General features: G+C 47.5%; 1 protein-coding gene across 2 annotated transcripts in view; it reads left to right on the top strand.

The window, feature by feature from the left end:
• Positions 1-24,137, top strand: part of VWC2L (von Willebrand factor C domain containing 2 like) — a 76,827-nt gene that overhangs the window by 27,857 nt on the left and 24,833 nt on the right. Inside the window, exon 4 of one of the 2 annotated variants that reach the window (XM_080399871.1) lies at positions 201-8,133. The exons of the other annotated variant lie outside the window; for it this stretch is intronic. Within the exon in view, the coding sequence (XP_080255997.1) occupies positions 201-226 (26 nt within the window). The 3' untranslated portion in view covers positions 227-8,133. Of the gene's footprint in view, positions 1-200; positions 8,134-24,137 lie in introns of those variants that run through there. 2 annotated transcript variants of the gene reach the window in all.

The following is a 24,137-nucleotide window of genomic DNA, read 5'->3' as shown; positions in this document are numbered from 1 at the left end:
AGGTTTTGGGGAGAGGATGTTTTGTCTGCCATTCGATTATATACAGCTGTTGCAGGATAAAGGTGACACAGAAAATGTGGCAAGAGGATGAGAGAAGACTTCATATTCATTTACTTTATGGAAAACAGTGGTTTGAAGCCATGGGGAAATTCCTTTAGGAAAAAACAACTAAATAAAATTCCTCTTCTAATTTATTTCAGGAATTCCTGAAATGGCCAGATTTTAAGATTGCAGTTAAAACCCCTTCAGTCAAAGTCTATGCAATATGCTGATTGATTGTGCAGATGCAAGTTGAATGTGACCAGCCAAGAAGATGATGTATCCCCCATGCTGGACTTTGCTGGACTCCACGATCCTCTCCATAGGTCCCGGAGACCGAAGCCGGTAGCATAGCGTAGCCGCATCACCCTTCGTTCTTGGTGGATGAAGTATTCATGGCAACCAGCCAACTTTTGACTCCACCACTCTCCCCCCATTCAGATGTCAGGCTGAGGGGTCACGAGAAGGACCTGCTCGTCTTCAGGCAATGTGGGGGCTGGTGGGTGTTTCGCAGCTGCCTCCTTAGCACTGCTGTGCTGATGCAGAGATGCCACCCCAAATCAGGAGCCGTCTTCCATTTTTGCAGAACCTGCAGAAGCCAACTTAACATTGCGATGACAGAACCCAACGCACCAAGGCTTTGTGGCCAGCTGTGTAAATCAACCGGTTTGGAAGGCTGAACACAGAAGAAAATTTGTGAGACTGCAAAGGATGCGTTTTTGATTGTCGGCTAATGTTCTTTGTGTTTACCAGAAGGAGTGTAAACTGTGATGCCCTATTAGTTCAATTAAAGGAGTGATTTGACTACAGAGGAAAAAAATGATTGATTTAAAATCCGGTAGAAGATCAAGATTGAAAACAAGGCGGTATATTTGGGCCAGGCGGTCACCACCCTGACAGAGTACTTCAGAACTTGCTTTACTGTTCTTTGAAAAAAGAAGTCATTTCACTGAAATTGATTTTCAGTGGAGCTCGTTCACCTCCATTACTTTGGGCCAAATGGTTGAAGGCATGTAGATGCTGAACTTGCTGATGAGAGTTAGGTGCATGAGCATCTGTCAAGAGCTAGCCCCTCCATTGCCTTTGGAAATCTCGGGCAGCTGGATTATCCAGGTGCTTAAATGCCCCCACTGACTCAAGACTGTGACCTGCTCCCTGTGGACACAGCTGTTGAAAGATTCATCTAATAACAGTGAAAAGCTTTGGAAAGGTATATAGACATTAAATCTTCCAAAATCAGGAGGTGGTGGTGGTGGATAGCATCAAGGATGGCTGAGTTGAATCTGCCACCGCCTGGTGTTTAGAAGAAGGATAGACTAAAAGAGGCAAGGGAGAGGAAAAGTCTTTAGAGAACAAAAAAAGACATGAACTGAACAGCACTTAATGTGATTAACTCTGTCACACAGCTCAGTGCTCACACAAAGCGGTAGCTGCTGGACTGTGTAGCATCAGAGTGACAGGGATGCTGCTGGGAAAAGCTCAATTCAAAGAGTGCTGTGGTAGGGAGCCAGCAGGACAGCAGCCCCGTTTGACCCGATGTGTTCGTCTGCACACTCACAGGTCAGCTTCCCAAGCATTCGTGGTCCCTTCCTCTGCCCAGGAAGCAAGAAAATGGTAGTTTATTAGATATTAAACAAGGCAGGAGAAGACTGCCAGACAGCCAAAGGCCAGGCAGGAGCTGAAAGCCGCTGTCCTGAATTTTTACCCCAGGTCCTAACCATGTTTCCATGCTTCCCCCCCAGTGTAGTTCAAAATGAATGTCTACGGGCTCCCTAAAGAGAAGGGTCGGGAAGGATTATGAGGAGCCGTTTGTTGGATGCGACTTGTTCCAAATCATTAAGTGGACACAGCTCACAGAGATGTGGGAAACACATTACATGGTCTGCATTGCTCTTTAAACTCAAAAATAGTTTTGAAGAAGCATCTTCTCATCAGTGATTGTTTCCCCTTGGGAAAATGTTGCTGAAATTTTTGTGCACAAGCCTATGACAGTGGTAGCTCAAGATCCACTACCATCATGATAGTATATTGTAGAGGAGGGGGATGGGTTTGGGTTTTTTTGGGGGAAAAAGTTCCTAGGTTCAGGTTGGGAAAACAAGTTCCTTTTGCAGTACACCAGCAGCCCAGGCAGCACTGAAATTAAAGCAGAAGTGGTCTTGCTATCCCCCACTGATCAGATTCTTGGTGTAACTTAAAAGACCAAAAGTGACATGATTATTCAGTTGCATTGCTGTAAAGCTTTTTGCTGCAAGAGAAGCCTAAGCCAAATCCTGAGTCTGTGTCACTTGGTGTAATGCTGGCAGTGGTGTTTCACTCTGATTTACTCCAGCTGAGGATCTGACCTGCAAGAGCTCATATCTCTGGGTGACTCACAGGCAAACTGCAGGAGGCTGGGGTGTTTTGCATGGTCAGGCTTTCTAAAAGGATTAGAGATGGGTTTGCTTTTGCTGCTCTAGAAGGTTGGGATTATTAAGCATATCTGTATGAGAAGAGTGGCAGACACTGTCTTCATGTATTTCTAATTTAATGAATGTTTAATGCTTCTTTTATTGGAGCCTACATATATGTAGAGTAGAGGACTTTAACAAGGGGTTGACTTATGTCAAATAATTGATGTTTGAGCTGGTCCTTTTACACGAAATGCAGACTTTACAGAGCAAAGAGACTAATGAAAATATGAATTAAAGATTAGAGCTAAGCAAGTCTGAGAAAACAGAATTTAAAAAGGCACTTAGAAGTTTTCTCCTCCTGCTTCCTTTCCTTCCCTCCACCTTTTCTACATCTCCATCCTCTTTGCTTCTTTGTTAGGGTCCTCAATTTCAGCCGCAGCCTTCTGTCTTTGCTACACCTACACACCTCTGCAAAGGAAATGAGGGCAGTAATCTCATTCTGGGTATTGCATCATCCTAGCCTGGTACACTTGCCAGCTCACCAATCAGTTTGGCTGGAGGGACTAGAAAGAATTTTTAAGGTGCGTTTTTCTTCTTCTCTGTCCCTGGTTTTCTGATGGAGTGAATCTGATGGGCAGAATGAAAATAAGTGCAGGTTTGGTGGAACTGTTTGTCCAGAGGGACCCACAATTTTTGTGGGTGTTGGGTGAGGGTGAAAAAACATTTTTACGTGGTGGCAATACTGCTGTGTGACAGTGGTGGAGCTGTGTTGCCTGGAGAAAGTTCCTGTAGGACAGCTTTGAGGCTGGTACAGCGCCAAGACTGCCATCAGATATTGCTGGTCCCCGTTCTCCAGGGATGCTCTTCGGCCCATAAGCATCAGCATCCATTTCCTTCCCCTCCCTTGGCCCACCCCTCTCTCTCTCGGTTAGCTGTCTTCCTGCTCTGGCTTTTCATGGGTGCTTTCAGCTCTGAGTGCAGGTCTACAAGCTCAGCACCAAGGCATGGCTCCTGCAGCATGAGGCTTCTCTTGCCTCAGTTCCTGCTGCACAGGCTGCAAAGAGCTTGGCTGGCTGGGGGGTTAATTTCTTGCTTTCTGTGTTTAGAAAACTCTTCTGCAATGTTTATCTGAATTAATACCTAAGATTGAAGAGCTTAGGCTTGGTCATCAGCAAATAAAAGCCCAGTGGAAAAGAGGGGAGGATCTTGATTTCTTTGCTTTGTCTTGTTGGGTTGGTGTGGTTCAGTTCCTTGCACCTCTGGCCATATTGGTACAGCTAAATAAAAGAGGGCTGGGCAGAGAACTCATCCTTGGGACCCTGATTGTCAGCACTTTGTAATGGGTGGCACACCTAAGTCACAGCAGTCAGCCAGTGCCGTTATAGCAGGCTTGGTGTGCTCCACAGCCTAGCTGTGTCTTCACCCCAACCCTGAGGCACGTACGGCACCCTTGATGCTAAGGAATCATTACCCCACTGGACTGTAGGGCTGCTGTCTTGTTAGCTCAAGCAGTCCAAAGAAATGCGCACAAAATAATTACGCCTTAGGGTGAAGAGGGGAACCTCCTGGGGTCTGGAGGAGGTCCAGGGAGAAGTGCTGGGTGGTGTGGATGTGGCCAGTCTTTGCCATGTGGCATCAGAGCCAGAGGAGAATCTCATGTCCTGTTTTCTTTAGCAGTATGTGTATTCCTCCACAGGAAAAGCTGTCACTGCATTCTTACCTCTTACAATTTTTGTCTCCAGAAGCACTAAGCCACCAGGGAGCCTTCATGTGTAGAGCTTTGAGATGCAGAGTTCACACCTGAAATAAGGACTGGGCAGGAGAGGAGGCAGGGAGGAGGGCAGTGATGCACCCCAGGTGATACAGTAGGTCGTTAGCAAAGGCAGCAATGGCCCCGTGGTCCTCCTAACTTCTGTGTCCTGAGGAAATACTGCTTGTCTGCTGGGCTGAAGGAACCCATCCTTTGGGGGGTAGGTATGCACTACGTGGGTCTCGTTGCAAAGCATGGTCACTCTTAGCAACCCTGTGTAGGCATGTCTGTATTCCTTATCATTTATTTTTGTACTCAAAACCATAGAAATCAGAATTTGCTCATGGTAGAAACTAAAAAAATCAGACTATAAACCCTTCAAAACAGTATGGAAAACACCACAGAGTGGCAGTCCTACCTAACAAACAGAGTTTGATATCTGCCCTGTCTGCAATGAACTCAGGGTGTATGGGATCTAATTGTATGTATGATTTAACCTTATTCTTGCACAAAAGATCATAGAATCACAGAATGGTTTGGGTTGAAAGGGACCTTAAAGATGACCTAGTTCCACCCCCCCGCCACGGGCAGGGCCACCTTCCACCAGCCCAGGTTGCTCACAGCCCCATCCAGCCTGGCCTTGAACACTGCCAGGGATGGGGCAGCCACAGCTGCTCTGGGCAGCCTGGGCCAGCGTCTCACCACTCTCACAGCAAAGAATTCCTTCCTAATAGCTAATCTAAGTCACTGTCTATCATCAACTAAGTCACATTTTTGTCCCAGTTAAAAATGTTTTGTGCCAGGTAGTGCTGGTAGGGAAGCTCGCATTCGCTAGAATTAAGTGCAGCAGGACCTGGTGCAGCAAAGAGAAAAGGACTGATGTCCTGTGCAGGATCTGTTGAGAGAAATGGGTCTGTGTGAAGATGAGCACACAAAGTTCTCCCTGACCTTTCAAAGCTCAGGCTTTTTTCACTGCAGCCAGTTGAGACTCTTTGAAGAAGATGGGAATATGTTGGTCTGAAAACGCTGACTCACTGAAACATCCCTGGGAAAAAGGCCAATTATAGCAAACTCACTGTTTGTACGTTTAAAAAGGTCAGGAAAAAACCTTGAAATGATCAGGTGCCCCATTTTAATGCTTTCAAAACAAACTGGTGCAAATCTGGGAGGGTGGCAGGGGTGACATGGTTTTGGATATAGATCTTTATTTTATAATTCGGAACTTTTCAAACCGGGAAGACAGAAATGAATTTTCTTCAATTAATTATTTCAGACAACCTGCTCTGATTTTTATTCAAACTAAAAAGTGTTTGCAACTTTAACTTTTCCTCCCCGTTTGAGTGGGAAAGGAATAGCAGAAATGGGAAACATCCTTCCCACTCGGCTCTCACCCTAGCCTGGGTAGGTTGTCAGGTCCAGGATGGGATTCAAATGCTCCTCTGGGGTTAGATGCTTTTGGGGCCACCACTTCCCACGCCGAACACTGTCGGCACCCAGCACTTCTTGGGAAACCATCTGCACTTTGCAGGATCAGGCCTGCAGGCTTTGCTATTTGCAAAATAGCACTTTGAATTGCACTTTCTTGTCTGATTGCCATACGTGGGAAATGTCAGGAGACACGGGTGGAAGAGCCCTGGTTCAATATTGCTTCACTATTCCTGAGTCTCATTAGCTCATGTCAGTGCACTTGCCCTGTTTCTGGCTTCTGAACAAAAATTACCAGCGTGCTTTCCATGCCATCCCCACCTAGCTCTTACCGCATACAGAAAAGACTGCAAATCCCAGGGAGTAAATAATGCCCCCCATCAGCTCCTCAGGCTGTGTCTGAGCAGCGGCTGGGGAACACGCTGCAGCTGACGCGCAGTGTGCCAGTGCCGAGCCAGCTCAGTTTGCAAGTCAAAGGCTCTGATTTCATGAGGGCCAAGCCACCACTGGGCGTTCCTTCCAGAAAAGCCTCCTTCTCTGATCTCTGACTCATCGCAGCCACCGGTGACGTCCAAGGGACTCCTCCTGCATGAGGATTATTCATCTGACCTGGGTCTGCAGCAGCATCCAATGCATCTTCTCTTATCTCCCAGCAAGCAGAGGCTGGCAACTGCATGGGTAGCGTGGGCACCAGCCCCTTCCCGATGGCACAACAGTCGAAGACCTGCCCACTGGGTTCTGGATCAGGGCAGTGGCTGCCAGCTGTTGAGGAGTTAGCTTGCTTTTGTTTGACGTGCTGTGGTTGATGCACGTGAGGCTCTGGTGCCCTCGCTGTGCTACAAGGAAAGGGTCAAGAGAGAATTTATGGTTACTTTTCAAGCTGTGTCAAACGAAAAGAAGAGTATTACAGGAAACGTCAAATGGTAATTGTTAAGGAGTTAGAAAACTGTGATTAAAAATGAAAACCTGTCCACAATAGTAGCAGTCAGATATAGTTGCTATATTTTGCATAGAAACCACATTTTTTCTTGGCTACATTTGTGCCCTCCTAGAGAGCAAATACACTGATCCAGTTCCTGAGACTGATGTAAATTGGCCTAGCTACCTTGCTCCAAGGGGAACACCCATGCTTTTTCAGCAGCTGAAGGTTTCCCCCCACCTCTCTTTTATCCTAACAGCTTGACAATAAAATTGTTACAAGCACAAAAATAGCCAGAGCCCCTTCTAGTGCCTGTATAAGCCAGCCTTGCACCTTCCAAACTGGGGGATACTGCTGCTGTCACCCTGGAGAGGCAGCGCTGCCCCATGGGGTGGATGGCAAGTCCGAAAGTGAAGCTACAGCCAGAAATCCTGCCGGGGTGCATTTGTCTGTGAAGGGAGTTCGCTTGTCTGAGGGTCTGCACCCCCCTGCTACGCTGCTGCTCTGCCTCCTTTGGTTTGCTGCCATACTTTGCCAGAAAAATCTTGCCAGAATCTGAGTGAGGGACTGTGCTTGGTTCAGGTCTCCCGGTGCTTGGTGCTCCTCTCCCAGAGCCACTTCTTGAACAGTTTCACCTGTACTGGAGGGACTTCCCTGCCAAAATGGTAGCTTGGGTTTCCCAAGTCAGCCAACCCATGAAATGAAGGTGATTACTTTTCTTTGCAGATCTAGCCTAACATGTCTATGGATCTAAATGCTGAAGGAGTGGTGATGGAAGGGGAACAACCTCAAAGGAAAGGATTATACACCCAGGACTTTCCTTGCTCCTCTGTTGCATGCAGTAGTGTTTTTTGCTGTTTGCATTGCCCCTTCTCCCCTGCTTGTTTTCTCCATCTCAGGGAAGTGCTGCCTGTGCTCTCCCTCCTTGGGTTCACATGTGATCAAGCAAGAAGCTCCTCTCCTAACTATGGGTTAAACAAAGTGCCACGGCTAACCTGTAGCCAGAGACAAGATTAGAGGAGACTGCTGGCTAATTAGGAGCAGTGGCAGTGGATGGCACTTGGCAGGTTCACGTGGGATGCTGATAGGCACTGTCAGACTGGCTGGGGGAGCCTGCACCCAGCAAACAGGCTGGCTCCCCCAGCCCTGTGGATGCACCGGAATTTCAAAGCAGTGTGTGAAAGATTTTCCTTGTTGGAATAGGATTTGCCAGATTTGAATGTGATGCTCAATGTGCATAAAGGAAATTGGTGCATTTGTCCTCCCAACTGAGGGTCGGGTTTTCTAGGCATGACCTGCTCTAGTACATAAACGTTAGCACAGGGAAGTCTGCAGTCAACCAGGTATTGCATGTGCTGGTGGAATATAGACTCCTAGGTGGGGCCAGCCCAGTGGTTCTCCATTGCTGCATGCATTAATAGGCAGGTCACTGCCGTGGGGGTCAGCGAAGGGGCTATGTATCATTGGCTTTCCGTTTTCCACTAATCTGCTGAGGGAAAAATAAATAAATAAATAAAATCCCCCATATAAGCTCATTATGTCCAAAACTTTCACAACTGGTAAGGTCGAAGCAGCAGTGAGTCTGGCAGTGCTTACAGGTGTGGCACCTTTTAATGTCCTTTTAGTAACAGCACCTTTTAGTGAGGCGTTATTGCTGTCTTCGTGGGGTCAGCTACACGTCTGTCTTTCAGAATTAGCCCCGCTGCGGTCATGTTGGGAGGAGCTAACTTCTTGGCGAGGTGCTAGCAGTGAGTCTCTGACCTCTTGCCTACAAGAGGGAGCCTTTCTGGCACCACTGAGCAGGTAATCCTGGCAAATTATGTAGGCAGCACGTCCCTGGGTGGCATCGATAACACGTCCGATATGCTGTAGTGTCTAGTTGTGCATTTCACTCCACAGTCACTGAGTTTCTACTTTATTCAGCTGCAGTCAGCTGCCACAGTGAGGATTTTGGCTGTGCACCCCAGCAGGGGATCTGTGGGGCAGAGAAACACCCCACACTTGGACATCGGCAGCCCCAAAGTCTCCGTTGCTACTTTGACTTTGTAACGCAGACAGGCAGCCCATGTTAGGGATGACAGTTTCCTTCTTTTTTGTGTCTCCAGAGCAATCAGTGTCAGTATGAAGCCCATTTGTTTGCCCTCCTCATGTCATCCTGCCCCTGAGGTTTCACAGGACCCACCCTGAGTTTCCTCCCAGAATATTCCACCTGAGAAATATCTTCAATAAGACAACAGAGTTTATTCGCTGAGTTTGTCAATCGCTCCATGGCCCAGGGAAGAAGGATGCAAAATAAGAATCAGGGGAGGAGGAGGGGAATAGATGCTGTTTGCTCTCGAAAGTATCCACTGGACGTTTACCCAGCCCTGGCCTGTGCTCTCTATAAGTATTTAGTCTCGCTGGCTAATGGCTCACTTGTGATACGATGCTCAACGGCCCCGGTCTGCAGCATGTGTGCTTGGCACGTTGATAACCTGTGGTTCATTAGGGACTTGGGCTGGGCTGCCCAGCGGCAAAAGTCAGCTCCCAGGCAGCCAAGCAGGACTGGCCGCTGGCCACGGAAAGCCCCCAGCCTCATTTTATCACTTGGCACCGTAATCGGTGGCAGAAAGCAATCGGTTGTGGAAGGCGCAGGAGGAGTGAGGATGCTGGGAGGAATTGGCAGCAGTATAAATAAGATACGGAAGGAGGAGGAAGGGAAGGCGTACGCAGCGAGGGTGCCTGGCCTGACAGCACAAATTGGCTTTATTTAGACACCGGTGGCCCTCCTTTCCCCCTGCTTTTTTTCCAGTGATTGTAAAAAGAGCCAAAAATAAACCTCCTTGGGCCCTACTGCAGGATCTCAGCTGTGGTAGGGAGGGGACCTGTCTTGAAAGCGCTGGGGCGATGCTGTCTTCAAAATAAACATTTCACTGGCTTCTGAAATTACAACCCTTTCTGTGGCGGTGACACTGGTTATTACAGCCCTCTGGGTGCTGACTTTCTCACTGTGATTGCTGCGGAGGAATAAAGAGGAGAAAAAGAAAAAAAGAGAAAAAAAAGCGAGGGGAAGGAATGCAAAGCCAAGCTAATAGAGTAACTTCTGGCGCTGGCAAGTTTTCATCTTCCAAGGTCAGCCCTGATTTCATTCGGAGAGTGCTTTGCTCTTTCTAGCAGTTTTGGCTATTGCAGCCGTACGTACAAAGGGCCATCTGGAAATCTGTTCCCAACTTTAGCAACATGGAGTTGCCCTGAGCCCCTGTTTGTTTGCTCTCTGGCTGCAGAGGCTCTGTGTGGAGCTTGCTTGGCCTTCTGCTCCTGTCCCAGCGCGGCAGGGACCGGGTGCAACCCTGGGCGGAGAATTCAACCAGGCAGGGTGTGCGTGAAGCCCTTCAACTTCCCCAGGAATTGTACCCTCCTTCAGCTGTGGGGTTTGGGGCTGGTCTGGGCTTTGGGGTGCTTTTTTTCCCACCTTTCTTTTACTGCTTGTAGTTGTTGAGTTCAGTTTTTGTTATATGCATTCAAGAGTACAAGAGCATGTTTCATTTTCCAGATTAGAAAATGCTCAGAGGTATAATCAGGTCCTTCCACAGTATTTAATTATCCATAATTAAAGGCATCTACACAAAGCACCAGATTTTCAAAGACTGTTCTTGTGTTACATTGCTAATGAATTAAGTAATTAATTGACATTGAAAAAATACAATAGGAAACATCTATCTTTTAAAGTAAAGCATTTTTTAGGCGTTTTATAAAATCGTTAACTTGTATCAGGTCAGTAGCTGTTCTAATGTCTAAATCCTCTTTCTGGCTTTAAAAAAATTCCTGAAGGACAAAATGAACACGAGAAAATCAAGGCAGGGAATACTTGCTAAAGAATGTAGAAGCACTCAGAAATGGGGAATTTCATTTGGGAGTCATTGTCCATCACTTTGCTGCTCTGTCCTGCAGTACCTCCCCTCTGCCAATAAGGTCTGAACCGGTTTCCATCACATTCAAGAACACAGTTTGCAGCCTCAAGCCTGTCGTGTTCCTACAAGCTTTGTTAAAAATAGTTGTCTGCTGGATTTAGTTTCAACAGCCCACATCCCCTCAAGCAGGGCACTGCCTCTGTGCCTCAGTTTCCCCTGTGCTCTTCCCTGCCCCATAGGGATGCTGTAATGACAACAGGCTCTTGGTTGCGAGCCATTTGGATACTGTGATGCCACTGAAACCAGAGAGTGAGCAATAGTTTTATCCAGTAATTAAGTAACAAAGACTGGCAGAATGAGGGCTGACGAAGCATTCTGAAAATCTGGGGGGGAGGGATGCAGAGCCACATACATCCACCATAAACTTTCCCCAGCTTTTCTTCATTCCTAGGTGCTACCTTAGAGTGCAAAGCAACTATCCTGGCCTGGCACATCAGCATAATATCATATGGCATCTGCCACAGTATAAAAGCCCACATAGATTGTGGTAATGCATTTCGTAGTGGCACCCAGAATTATTAGCAAAGAAAAGGACAATTCTTTTCCATTTGATGATTTTGTTAAATGCAACCATTCACATGCAAAACCAGCACCGCTCATTTTATTTTTATTAGCAACCTGACTGTTTGCATGACACTATCAGAAAGCACTGTGGAAATGCCATGGATACCATCAAATTCAAGTAGCATAATGGGCCCTCGGAAGAGCAAAATCTGGGGACAAAACATGGATTAAAGCTGCTTCTGCAGCTGTTGGAGAAATCAGGGCAGGTCCCAGCAGAAGAGTTCAGGAGTCTGTTTATTCCAGAAGCACCAACCTCTGTGTGTCTCATCTGTCCATCAGACCAAGGTATGCCCATCCTTGCAGTGGTTTGCCCTCGAGATCCATCCATCCTGCCCTGCTCCTTCCTCCTCCTCCTCTTACTTCCTCAGGAGCCATGGATTCCGGCGCAGTAGCACCATGTCTTGTCTAACACCAAGCTTATCAGTTGCTTGGAGTGGAGTCGGAGGGGAGATGTTTTCTCAAGTTTCCTTTTCAGTGTCCCAGGCAGGTAATTAAATTCCCCAAACAAATTAAGAAATCCTCTTTCTGCCATTGTGGTTATACCCTTTCTCTGGGTAATCAATCATTTGTATGGATTTGCATAGAAGTGGGCGCTCTGCCGCTGCAGCCTGACCTGAATTTATAGGGGTGAAGAAAAGGCAAATCCAAAGGCCAATGCCACTTAGCTCGGTTAAAGGCTTTTCAGAGGAGTCCACCCTTTCTACTGCAAGCGGAACTTTAGTGACTGGCTGAGACATGTTCATTAAGTTCGCGTATCACTTGGGTCTTGCCCACCTGTGGCCAACTGGTTTTGTGTCCATTGTTGTGGAGGCTGGGAGTCTGCGGAGTGGTGGGGAGCACTGGAGGCCAGGAGGATGGGAATGGTGCCGAAGGCAGCGGGAGATGGGCTTGCTGTGTCACACAAAGTGTGAAAATTGGGCTCTGCTCAAAATCAGCAACAGGAAACCAAACAACTCAAACACAAGCTGAGATTAGAAAAAAATGGTTTCAGCGGCAGCTCTCTTCTTACATGAAAAGTTTTTGCTTTGCTTTGAAGTTCCATTTCTAACACAATCCCACATTCAAAACCTTCCTCAGACAAATCTGTCGCCAGGTGGAAAAAGAAAAAAAGGGAGCATGCTGATGCTCTCGAAGTGTCACATTTCATCTCACGATGGTGGAAAGGCATAAAGGCATTTTTTTTACCAACTGACACATTCCCAGTCATCTGGATTGCGATGAAGCTCTGTTTCTCAGAGAAGAGCTGAATGTTTGTCCTGAGCGCATGGTCTCCTGCAGCTAAAGAAACCCTTCTTCCTCTTGGCAAGGCGTTTGTGCAGAGGTTTACTCACACCAACAGGTAACCACTGCCACGACTAATGTGCACGGTGGTGTGACTGTCATCATGCATTAACCGCTGTAGTTTCGTTATCCAGCGGTGGGTTGTGTTTTCAGTAGACTGCACATCTAAATGCACAGCTCATATAAATGTATAGTAATCCTGGTTCTTTCTCCCCAGGCCCTCCCGTTTGCATTTTTTTCCTTCTGTTTTATACAAAATTAGCATGGCCACAGGTTCCACTTCATTTATGACTGATATGAAAAAACCCACCCCATAAAACTTCATGCACAGCTGTAGTGACCAAGTTAGATTCAATTCTGGCTTTATATTGAGTTGACGTGCAGCCAGCTCTCTCCCATACATCATCTGTGATTGCAGTTAGGGATGAAATACTGTTTTAATTCTTACACCAAATGTGGGTTTTTTTTTCTGAAGAAAAAAGACATAAAAATGTTAAAATGGGCCATAAAAATCATTAAATTTTCACACCGAGCACAACCAAGAGGTGAATAAGTTGGCTAAAAGCTCAGAAGACCCAGAGAAAAAGTCCCAGTTGTTATTCTTTTGTTGTTAACCTTCGGCTTTGAATGGAGATACCCAGGCAGAGAGCAAAGACGTAGTACTTCGGCAGTCAAGGGCTGGCTATATTGCCACTTGATTCCCTAGATAAGGGTTTGCTCTCACGTCTGCATGGATAAGAGCTGCTGCTGCCTGCAGGATCTGCTTCTCTCTGCCTGTGTCTGAGGACGGTGCCTTGGGAGGTGCCCCAACACCATTGCAGTGGGCAGGAGGAACATCCAGCCAAGTCCCTGTGGCTGAGTTTGCCACTCTGCATCCCAGTCCCTTTTTTGGATGACCTGGGAAATACCGGCTGTGAGGGCTTGATCACCTGGACCAAGGCTGTCCCATGGCACACGTTGTCCCATGGTTGCTCTTGGGACACAAGCTGGTGAGGTGAAGGCAGCAGGAGCACAATGGCACATTATATATGGAGAGATAAATATACCCTCTGGATACATATTTCTTTGCTTAAAGGCTTAATCTCTGGAAGGTCCAACTTTTCCTGCCTTTGGCCATTGATTTTACCAGTAACATTGTTAGTTGATGTGGTACTTTAATGGTAGTTTTATTAATTGATTTCTTTTAAATTAACCTGTTTGATACCAACTCCAAAAAACCCTTACCTCACCTTATTTGCCATGTCTAAACCATTAAAAGAATTAATGTACGTTTAGCACTGTTGGAGTTCATTTTGGGAAATATCTTATTTAGACAACTTTTTAAAAGCCTATTACTTACCTGAAAGGCTATAATGACCTAGGAGTAGCTTTCATTGCCCGCAATTAAAATCTACCTATATTTTTAAAAGAAATCTATGGTATTCTTCCAAAGCTTTATGCTGTCTGCAAAGAGATTTTTAAGAGCTAATCCTTTTCATTCGGTCAGGTAAATGTTGAAACATGCATTTCTCACTTAATAGATGGTTATTGCTGACTTCGAGGTGTTACTGTTTTCCTTCCTCAACCTTGAATGTGCACAGTAAAAATCTGGTTCAGAAGAGCTGGTTAGTATGCACAGTATCTGCCTGGGCAATGCTGAGCAACTTCCTTGTGTGGTTTTTTTTTACCATAAGCTAAACTTTTCAGTGCTGATGAAGGTATTTGCACACGTAGATGCTTTTAAAATTAAGAGGAATTTGGTGCGCAGATCCCATAGGTGACTTTTTAAAATGCCAACCTACATTTTATATTAGACGTGTCAGGGGGGAAACCCTATATTTGAGGCTAGGTCTGTAGCCCTGTTGCTCTTCTGTCTGAGAGTTGATCCGGGGGCACGCCGTGCGTTGGCTCCTCCGTGGCTTTGGTGGCAGTGGTTCAGCTTCACTGCTGCCCTCAATGCAGGTGTATTATTCAATCAACAGAGTGGGTAAAAAATTGTGAACCTGATATTAGCTATTAATTTTCACTGTAGTAATGTCTAATGCTTCTGGTCAACAGTCCATAACCCACCACTGGGTGAGAAACCCAGTAAAATGGGGAAACTGGGGGTGGAGGTTTTGCAGAGGTTTCAAAGTGCACTCAGATGTGCTCCCAGCTTTGACTTCAGTGCCCTTGCAATCAGAAAGAGAGAGCCTGGATGCACAGGCTTTGGCGAAATATCCATACAATCAGGCAAATACCATTAACCTAAAGCAGCGGGTAATGTACCACTTGCCCTATTTTCTTCAGCGTGCCCAGATCGGTTTTATTAGATTAGCTGCACCAGTCTTGGATTGTTAAAAACTGATTAAAAAGATTCATTCTCACGGTTGAGACTGCCAGCAGTTTATTATCATATCTCAATCCACAATATTCCTGCTGGAGGAAAACTTGCACTCTTTCTGGGCTTTAACCCTGGGAAGTGCCCAGTTTGGCATCCCCTGGTACTGGCTGGCAGCGGTGGCGGCTGTCAGTCATTGGCACCGCTTGTGGCTCATCTCTCTTCTGCAGGTGCCTGTACTGAACGTGTGGTTTTCTCCATATCTCCGTGCTGCCCTCCCCGCAGCGAGCTGTGCCAAATGTCTAATCTAGAGCTTTGCTGCTGCCCTGGAATGGGCAGGGCTGTGTCGGAAAGCAGACAGCACTGCCTGGCAATGGGCAGGTTGGAGGTGACCATCGACCTTGGGCTTGGTCTCCCATTGTCACGCTCATCCCACAAGCACAGCAGATGAAGAGAGGAGTGAGGCTGCAATTTTCGGCGGGTGCTTTTTAACTGTCGAAGAGCTGCTGTCTTTATTTAACTTGCTGAGTGATAATCTCAAGTCTGTCCGCACAGCTCAAATCTGTATCAGCGCTGATAGACGTCACCACTCCTAAACAGACTGCTTTTAAATTGCACCCATAGATCTTCCTTGCACCAAAACATTCCTACTCCAGTATTTAGTGATGCCTGAAGTTATGTCTCCACATCAAATTAAGTAACTGTGCTATCAATAAGAAGGAGTAATGCGGTGTATTCCCTTCTGGATGTCTCCCTGTCCCTCATTTGTTTGCTGCTCCTGATTAAGATGGATAACGAGCTATCAGTAATTTTCTAACTGCGGTGCAAAGCAGTGAGGATTAAATCAGTCTGTGTCACTGGGAGCCAGGTCATAATTTAGGGAACCTGGACGGGTCCCCTGCATTCATTAGACTCCAAGGCAGCGGATGCTTGGGGATGTCTGAGCACAGCCTAGGTGATGTGAGCATCTCTGCATGGGGAGAGCCAGGAGGTGATGTGGGGCCACCAGGAGATCCATGTCTCACTGGGCTGGCTGAGAGCTGCAGGTGTGTTTTACCTTATATATTGTGCTGGCTTCATTGCTGGCAAAATTCAGTGAAAAGGTTCTTGTTGCCCTGAATTTAGCCTTTCAGCTCAGTCTTGCCTTTTTAATGCGTTCCTTTTAATGATCTAGGGCTTGCTTAGAGTGAGCAACTTGGATTTAGGTTGGAGAAGGGTACTGCAGATATATATAGATACATACATGTATATTTTAATGCTCAGATTAAATAACTTTTAGACATCCTCAGGCACCCAGCAATGTGAATTATGGCTGGAAAAATCTCTCACGTAAATAGGGAGTGCTTGAGAAGGGCTGTTAGCATCGTCTTGTGAGGAGTGAAATATGCAGGAGTGATGGAGAAGAGCTGCAGATCAGCTTCGGAGGAGGTTAATTATCTGGGGTAACAGTACGCAAGATTGAAAGCTGGTGGGTGCCTAGGAGATACCACCAGTTGACTGCAGGGAGCTTTTAGCCAGAGCCAGTGGGGTTTGTCCACAAATACAAAAATAAAAGGGACTCATTTTGCAACATCTTAGACAACAGAGCAAATCTGGGGGCATTTATTGGAGGTGCCATCTCTCACTATGTCCAGGTGGCTGGACAAGGCAGCAAGAGTGAACCTTCCGCCTTGTGGTCACCTCAAAGAGGTGATACCTGTTACCACAGCTAAGAGCCATCATCATGCAGTACTCTTTCTAAAAATGGAACCACCCCAAGCAGATGGTGGCCTTCCAGAAACATCACTCGGTCTATCACTGCACGTATCCGTATTTTGGTTCCTTTCAGCAGAGAGGGCAGGAGGGGCATAACCATCTCGCTGGGAGCTATTTGCACTTTCTGTGCTGTTGAATGAAGACTGGAGCAGGCTGAGCTTCGGTGGGATAGCTTCACAAACCTCCTGTTCTTCCAGGAAAACACTGGCTGAAAGCAAATCAGCAACAAAAAAAGGCTGTGGGAAATGTATCTTTCAAACTTCCTTGGCTTTGCTTATGTTTATATATATACACACACACATCCCTACATACTTCAGGTCTATGCAAGGCTTTCCTTCGGGATTTTAAAATATCAACAGCAACCAAAAAAGAAGGGGCACAGAGCAATTCCTGAGCTTTTGAATGGCAGAGAGGCCGGGGGACTGCTGTGGCCACTGCTGGCCCTGTGCTCGCTCACACCTTCTCCCCAAAGCTTCCCATGCCTGCCTTGGTTTTCATCCCTCAGCTCATAGGGGAGGATAGGATAAAGCCCACACCAATTTCATCCTGGCATCCTCTCTCTCATTCGTGGGCCTGTTGCCAAAGAAACCAGTGCTGCTTTTGCCTTCCCCCCACCCTGTTCGCAGCCTCCCCCACTGCCAGACAGAGCCCCCTCGCCTGCCAGATGGAGATGCCACATTTCTGGCAGCTGCTGTGCTGGGTAGGTCTTCCTCATACCCGCAGGATGCGATTGCCATCCAACAGGTCTGTTGTGGCATGGGGCGGGATTAGCAGACGATGGCTTGTTTGTGCTGGTGACCAACTTGCACCTACCCACACTGAAAACATCGATGTGCTCCAGCACACAGCACTTCCAAGCTGAGATGTGCAGCCGATTAGCATTTGGGGTGGCAGATGGCTCTGCAAAGTGTTTTGCTTACGGTGGCGAGGACTGACACCTCCAGCATCCCCTGCCTGCCTGCTGTAGGGATTTGTAATTTGCAGCGCTGAGACTGGCACGTGTTGGTAGACTCGACTCCTAGTCCCTCCCGAAGACAGAGCAACATCCAGATTTTACTGGGAGGGGTGACAGGCATTGCTGCAGCCTCCACGTTTGGGTGCAGGCAGCTAAGGAGAGTGTGTCTGCTGCTGGAGACAGTGAGTGGGCTGGAGAAAGGCTTTCAAAGCCTTGCTGCTAGAGGGGGACACTGACCTGTACGGTCCCGTTTCCAGCCCTGCAGGACCCCATGTGCAGGTTGGGTGGCGATGGACTGAGGAATCGCATGGTGTATGTATTGGGATGTGCAGGACGGATAGATGTCCTTCAACTGCATAGCCTGGAGGGCAAAGACACCACCTCCAGGAGCAGGGAGGAGGCAGAGCTGTGGCATACTCCCTTCCCTCCTGCCACCACCAAAAGCGATTAGCCACAGGCCAGGCACCAGACCAGGGCATTACCAGGGTGTGAATTTACCTCCCCCCGACATGCCATGGTTGTGGCAGCCCTGTTCCTGATGAACCCTCAGGCTTCAGCCATGCTTTGAGCCAGGGTCTTTGGCTTTGGCCTCTTTCTAACAGAAAAGGATTCCAGGGCTGTTATCTTTTGGTGGGCTTTCCATTCGCCCCTGCAGAGCATCACCAAAATTAATTTTCGGTAAGGGAAATCCCAGCATTGGCAACTGACTTCTTTATGTCTCACCTCCAGCTTCACCCGCTGCTTTCTCCTCCCCCTGGGGAGAGGAGGGCAGCCACTCTCGATACCAGGCAGCGAAAACAAGACTTCTTCCCTCCTTGACTCATTAATTAAAGCCACAAATTGAGCTCTTTTCTTGCAATCTGAAGCAATCACATAAATAGCATTGACAGATCTAAATGAACATCCGAAAATATCCTGCAGGATCAGCAGAGAGGAGCTGTGTTAACCTCCAGGGATGGGGGCCATCATTAAAAACAAGATGCTGTGTTTTCTTCCCCGCTGAGCACAGAGTTCAGCCTGGATATGGAGAAGGTCCCAAGGTGCAGGCAATTCTGCCCTCTGTGCCAGACCTCGGGCATCACTTGGGAGTTTGGAGAGCTGTCCACGAGCATCCTTGTGTGGGTTTTGGGGTGTAATCCTCTGCGGTCATTGCTCTGCGAGTGGTTGTTTCTGATGCTGGGAGTGCCAGACAGTGGCACTGGAGACCGGCTTATGGCTTGGGATGGTCACGGTGAAGACTGTGAGATGCCTGTTCTGTGGAGACATGTGCAGAAAAATCTGCCTTCCTACTGAGAAGACACTTGGCCACGTTCACTAGAAATGGCCCAGTTCAACACAGATTGCCAGCAGTAAATTCCCACACCCTGTTGCATTCGTGGTCGACCTCCAAAAGCAAAGTCATCAAGTCTCATTCAGCTGAATGAGCATCCATGGGGATGTTTCAGGCAGTATCCATTCCTAAATACTGTCGGGAAACACCACGGTTTTCTGCTTATACCTTGCAACTTTAATTGCGGGGCACATCACACGGGAACCTGAGGGTTAGCTGGCTAAATTGAGTTGCTGTTTAGCAACTGTCTAAACTACCGGTGCAAGGTAGATAAGCGTAGCCATCAGCACCTCACTCCTTGATGTTATCCATTGACTGAATAAGCTAAATTCTCTTGGTGTCAGCCTTAATATTTCCTAAAGGGATGGGGAGGCTATTAAAGGAGTGGCAGGAGACATAGCATTATCACTGGAAATACTTAACTGAGAGGAAAATACTGCTCATCGCTGAAATCAGATGTTGTACCATGAGAAGTTCCAGCAAGGGCGATGAGCTTTGTCTGGTGCAAGATGCTATTCAGGGCAAATCTGAATATCATCGTTGGCCTGAAGTGATTTGTGCTTTCTGCGGTGCTTAACATTTGATTTCCTTGTATTGCTTCTTTGCACACACAAAGCTGAATTCAGAGCTGCTGCAAGCCACAGGCAAAGCTGGTGAGTTCACTAAAACCCACCCGAGAAGCAGCTGGGAGCAGCCGGCAGCCTGCAGCCCATAGCCCCCAGGAGCTGGGCTGGCGTTCGGCACCGAGCGACTCCAAAGCATCAGCGTGACACTGCACGGTGTTGGAGAGCATCAAACCCTAGGCTCCTGCTGACTGCAGCTTTAATTCAGCCTCTGTGAAGTGCGCTCTTGAATCCAGTTTCCTCTGCATCCCCAGAGTTCTGTGGTGGGGACCGTGCAGAAGATGCAGTTTGTTCCATGGTCTAGGATGGCTGCTCCTCTTGCGTCTGGGCAGTGAGATTTTTCCAGCATGATAGGGAGCATCAGGTCGGGGGTCTTTTGAGTTTCTTTAAAGCACAACTGTGCCACCGAGTCCTGAGAGGACTTTGTCTTGCACCCATGGGTAGTGTTGCATGATGTAGCAGGTGTGCATTAATGCCCGTGTGTGGGGTTAGATGTTCCCTCCGTACCAGGGGAGCAGTTCAGCAGCACAACATGGGTCATCACCAAGGTATCTGGTCTTACACATGCAGTTGGAAAATTCACTGTCACTCTTCCCAAACAAGAAACCGTGTATGATTTTTCTACCCTTCTCCCACCAAAACAGCATCTGAATGTCCTTAATATATCTCCATAAAAATCTTCACAGTTGTTCTAGCAAACAGCCTGGAGCGCTGTGGTCTTTTATTATATATTTATATATATTTATTACATAATTAACTATATTAAGCAAAGCAAATCTTACAATTACATTGTCTATGGGAGCAGGAAACTTCTCCCATCGGTCTCCCTGAGCGAGAAGAAGAGGGTGATTACTGTTCTGGTTTCATCACAGCTGTGGTTTAAGATGCTTTTACAAAGACCAGGATGACAGCCCTTGCCCAAAGCAGCATCCTGTTCCTACTGCTTTTGTGATAATTAACTTTCCTGATGTGCTTGACATGTCATCAAATGTTTCTGAGCACCATCTTTCTTTGAATAATAAAAAACCTCACGTTGCTGTGCTGTTCTGTCTCATTATTTGTGATTTTTCACATCAATTTGGTAGATCCCAGTCTCAGCTGCTCCTCCAAGCAGCACAAAGCCACAGTGGGAAAAGCTCAGGACAGTCCCCAGCAGCATGGGGTTGGGGCACTGAGCTTTTGAAATGTTGGGAGGCTGATCTATGGGATGGAAAAAAATATATTAGAGAACTTAAGGGAGTCTGCTTAGCTCTGCTGTAGAGCAAAGAAATGACTTGGTTTCTTGTTGTGGGACCTAGTCGTGGCTTTACGGGCTGCAGCTCCTCAAAGGCACATCACAAAGCCACATAGCATCATCCCCAGGTGCCGGATGTTATCTCCAGCAATGCATCAGCTGTTGGCTCTATAAAGCCTGAGGCTGCGGGAAGACTCCCTGGTGACTTGTGCCATTGCATAGAGAATGCTACTTGTCTGGGGCGTATTTTCAACTGAATTTCAGAAGTACAGTGTCCCTCTCTGAGGACATCTTTCCCGTGCCTTAGCTGCAGGTGCAATGCTCACAGCATCCCATTTTGGATGAACAGGATCCACTTTTCCAATATGAAGGTGGGAGAAGTTTAGATGGGGAAAAAAAGGTGCTGGCTTGATAGCGATTGTGCTGGAAAATTTGATTTCAGGCAGTGGGAATTTAAGTTGACTTATCACAAATGGAGTGTGGAAATTTTGCCTTCTATTAGAAATCCACATTTCTATAGGGATGGGAATAGCAGAGGCAGGAGAGAGGATGCAAAAATGTTCCGTCCGGCTTGCTGTGGTGTGCAAAAGAAAGCATTTCACTCTAGTAATTCAGAGGTGGCTATTTTGAGAGAATGCTGGGGGAAAACAAGGTCCAGAGCAGTGGTAGTGTTGCCCTAAATTAAAAGTACCAAGGACTGACAGAAGAGATGGATGTCCTGAAATGGCAGCAAAACATCACATAGCAGTGCAGAGACCAAAGCCAGTTTTTTTCCATTTTGCTAAAAGCAGGGGAAAAGGAAAATAAACCCATTTCTTGTAATTTTTCCCTTGGTTCAGCCTCTGAATACAGCTCCTTCCTTAGGGGTGCTCAGGTGATGTTTAGCCGGCCAGCCCAGGGATGCTTGGTGCTGCTTCAGTAAGGGCTGATTTGGCCGCCCCCCTGATGCTCCTCTCAGCCTTCTGTCCTTATGATTTACCCCAAATAACTGTCATTTTTCCTCTTCCCCTCACCCAGCCCTTTTGGGGGAGGTGGCAGCATCCCAAGGACTTTCCGTTAGACACAGAAGTGCTTGCCAGGTCCTTCCTGGCTCAATAGATGCCAGAGATCAGAGGGGCAGATTATCAGTGTTTAATTACTATTTTGCAGAGCTGCCCTATGTCCTTGGCCGGGGCAGGGACATTGCTGCTGTGGTGCTGTCCCCAAAATGAGTGATTCCCTCTCTGCCGGGGACCTCAAAGGCATGGGTGATGCTTTTAGTGCATGCCCCTCATCCATCACCTCTTTTCACCGTGGTGCCTGCTTTCTGCTTCTCAGCTCTGGGGTGGGGACATTAATGAGGGGCATTTAGCGTTTTACTTTTTTCCCAAATGATCCCTCCTGGGGAAGCTGAAGAGAGAGAAGGGATCTGGGTCACTGGGAGGAAGAGGAAGGGCAGCTGTGGCCATGATGGAGTTGCCATGGGATGGACAGATAAGGAGTACACAAGGAAAACCAAGCTTTTCCCCAGTTTGCAGTACCCCATCAGCCAGTCCCACCTTGCTCACCCTCAGCTGATCGTGACCCTGTGCTGTGCTTTGACCCTGCGGCGTTTCAGTGCAGGAATGCACCCAAAACCCTGCAAGGGGGGCGCAGGGTCCCCAAACCCCAGCTGGCAGGTGAAGGTGGGCTCAGCTGCAAGTGAGAAGACACACCAACTCTGGTCGCCACAGCCACGTTGAACAGGCCTGCAGTGCTATAAATCCACCAACGTTCAGCACCCGGAGAAGGCTGTGTCTGGAGACCTGTGTGGGTGTCAAGGCAGCATTGGCTTCTCAAATTAGATGATTAACAGGCAGCTACAGGGCAACTAGAGAGAAAACAATCTTCTCCTTTCCTTGCCATCCGAATCTCCAGAGGAAGCTTTTTGTTTAAATTTTAATGAAAAGGGTTTTTTGGCTCTGGGAGCATAGAGCAGGCTTTTGTGTGGAGGCTGTCCATCCTGGGCATCCCTGACATTGGCAAGCAATCAGAGCATCCTATTAAAGAGGGACAGCCCCTTACTTCAACTTTAAATACAGCTAGCTGCAATTATTGGCATTTTCATTGTGTTTGAACCCTGGACATTTGATGTGAGCAAATGAGCTGACCTGATGGCAAAGTCCACACTGGGCATCATAACACACCACCACCCACCAGCCTTGGTGAAGCAGAGAATTAAAAGCTGTGATGAAGAGCACAGGCTGTGGTGCAACCAGTGCAGGGACCCGAAAGCCATGGGAAGAAGTGACAACTTCAGTGGGTTGCCAGGGAAATACCGCAGCTGGGATCACAGCCTTTCCAGCCAGGATTGTGTCTTCCAGAGAGACACTAACTTCAGAAATCTTCAGCTCCTGACCAAAACAGGTCACAACTTTTTCAATCAGATGCATGTAAAGAAAAACACATATATATATGTGCAGAGTTTGGCTTTTCTGTATCACTGTGTGTCCTTGGCTGTTAACTCCTGGCTTTGAATCTCTTTGCACTGTGGAATGACTGAGGTTGGAGGGGACCCTTGGAGGCTGTCCAGCCCAAAGCCCAGCTCAAAGAAGGCTTAAATCCACCCCATGCCCGGTGCATTGCTCCTCAACTGCCAGCAGACCGGTGTAGCCTGAACTCTAGCTCATCAACTGGTGCTGAATTTCCTTGTCTGGAGCAAAAGCCTGCTTCGTCCTGGCATCCTGACAGATTCACGTGCTGGCCAGGCAAAGGAGGAGGCATCCTCCTCCTTTCATGGAGAGACACAGACCTTCCCAGCACCACAGGGATCAGCAGCCCTGGAGTACACCCAGTCACCCCGCATTCTGGTACAGGAGCCACCAGAGGCATCTTTCTCAGGCCCTTCTGTTGTGGTTTCATTAAGATGGATGTGAAACGTTGTGGTAGAGCTGATCTACATTTGAAGAGGCCTTTATTAAAAGGCAGGAGGTCACTTCTAAAGACAAACAACTTTCAGGCACAGTTTGGCTCGGCAGCAACCTGAATTTTCTACATCTGGTTACATCCAGCCCTGTCAAACTCATGGCCTGGAGAGCTTAAACATAGGGTCCTGCGGAGCATCTTAATAAAGGCAGGGCAGTAATAAATCAGCACAATGAAATGAACAGTTCTCTGAGACTTTGAAACGTGAGACCCCAGCACGGGATTGGCTACGGCTCTGTAGAGGAATTATAGAGGAATGAAGCTGAGTTAATTAGCATTGATAATATACAGCTGTGGGCTGGCTTCAGGGGCGGTGGGTTGGCTGATGTGGATAACATGCAGCTGTGGCTGGTTCCTGCTAAGTGGTTAAATAGCTCTAAGGGGTATGAAAGAGGAGCCCTGGATGAAGAGAGACCTGGAAGAAGCAGATGGAGAGAGAGAGTGAGAGTGCACATGCATGCATGTGCGCGCGCATGTGCACACACATGTGCGCATGCATCCTGGATGTAGGAGAGACAAGGAGAAGCGGGGTGGACTGGCCTGAAGAGGATAGAGAAACAGCAGGGGCAGTAGATAAACTTTTGCGTTAACCTAGTATGGGATGGTAAAAGCCTCGTCGCAGCTGGGTAGTTTTGATAGCGCTGTGACACAGCTCAGCCTATTTCCAGCTGCATAAGGAC

The sequence above is a fragment of the Falco punctatus genome, assembly GCF_963210335.1.
Source record: "Falco punctatus genome assembly, chromosome: 8".
In the NCBI taxonomy this organism is placed as follows: Eukaryota; Metazoa; Chordata; class Aves; order Falconiformes; family Falconidae; genus Falco; species Falco punctatus.
The sequence above is the reverse complement of the archived record's forward strand: the minus strand, read 5'-3'. Positions and strand labels throughout refer to the sequence as shown.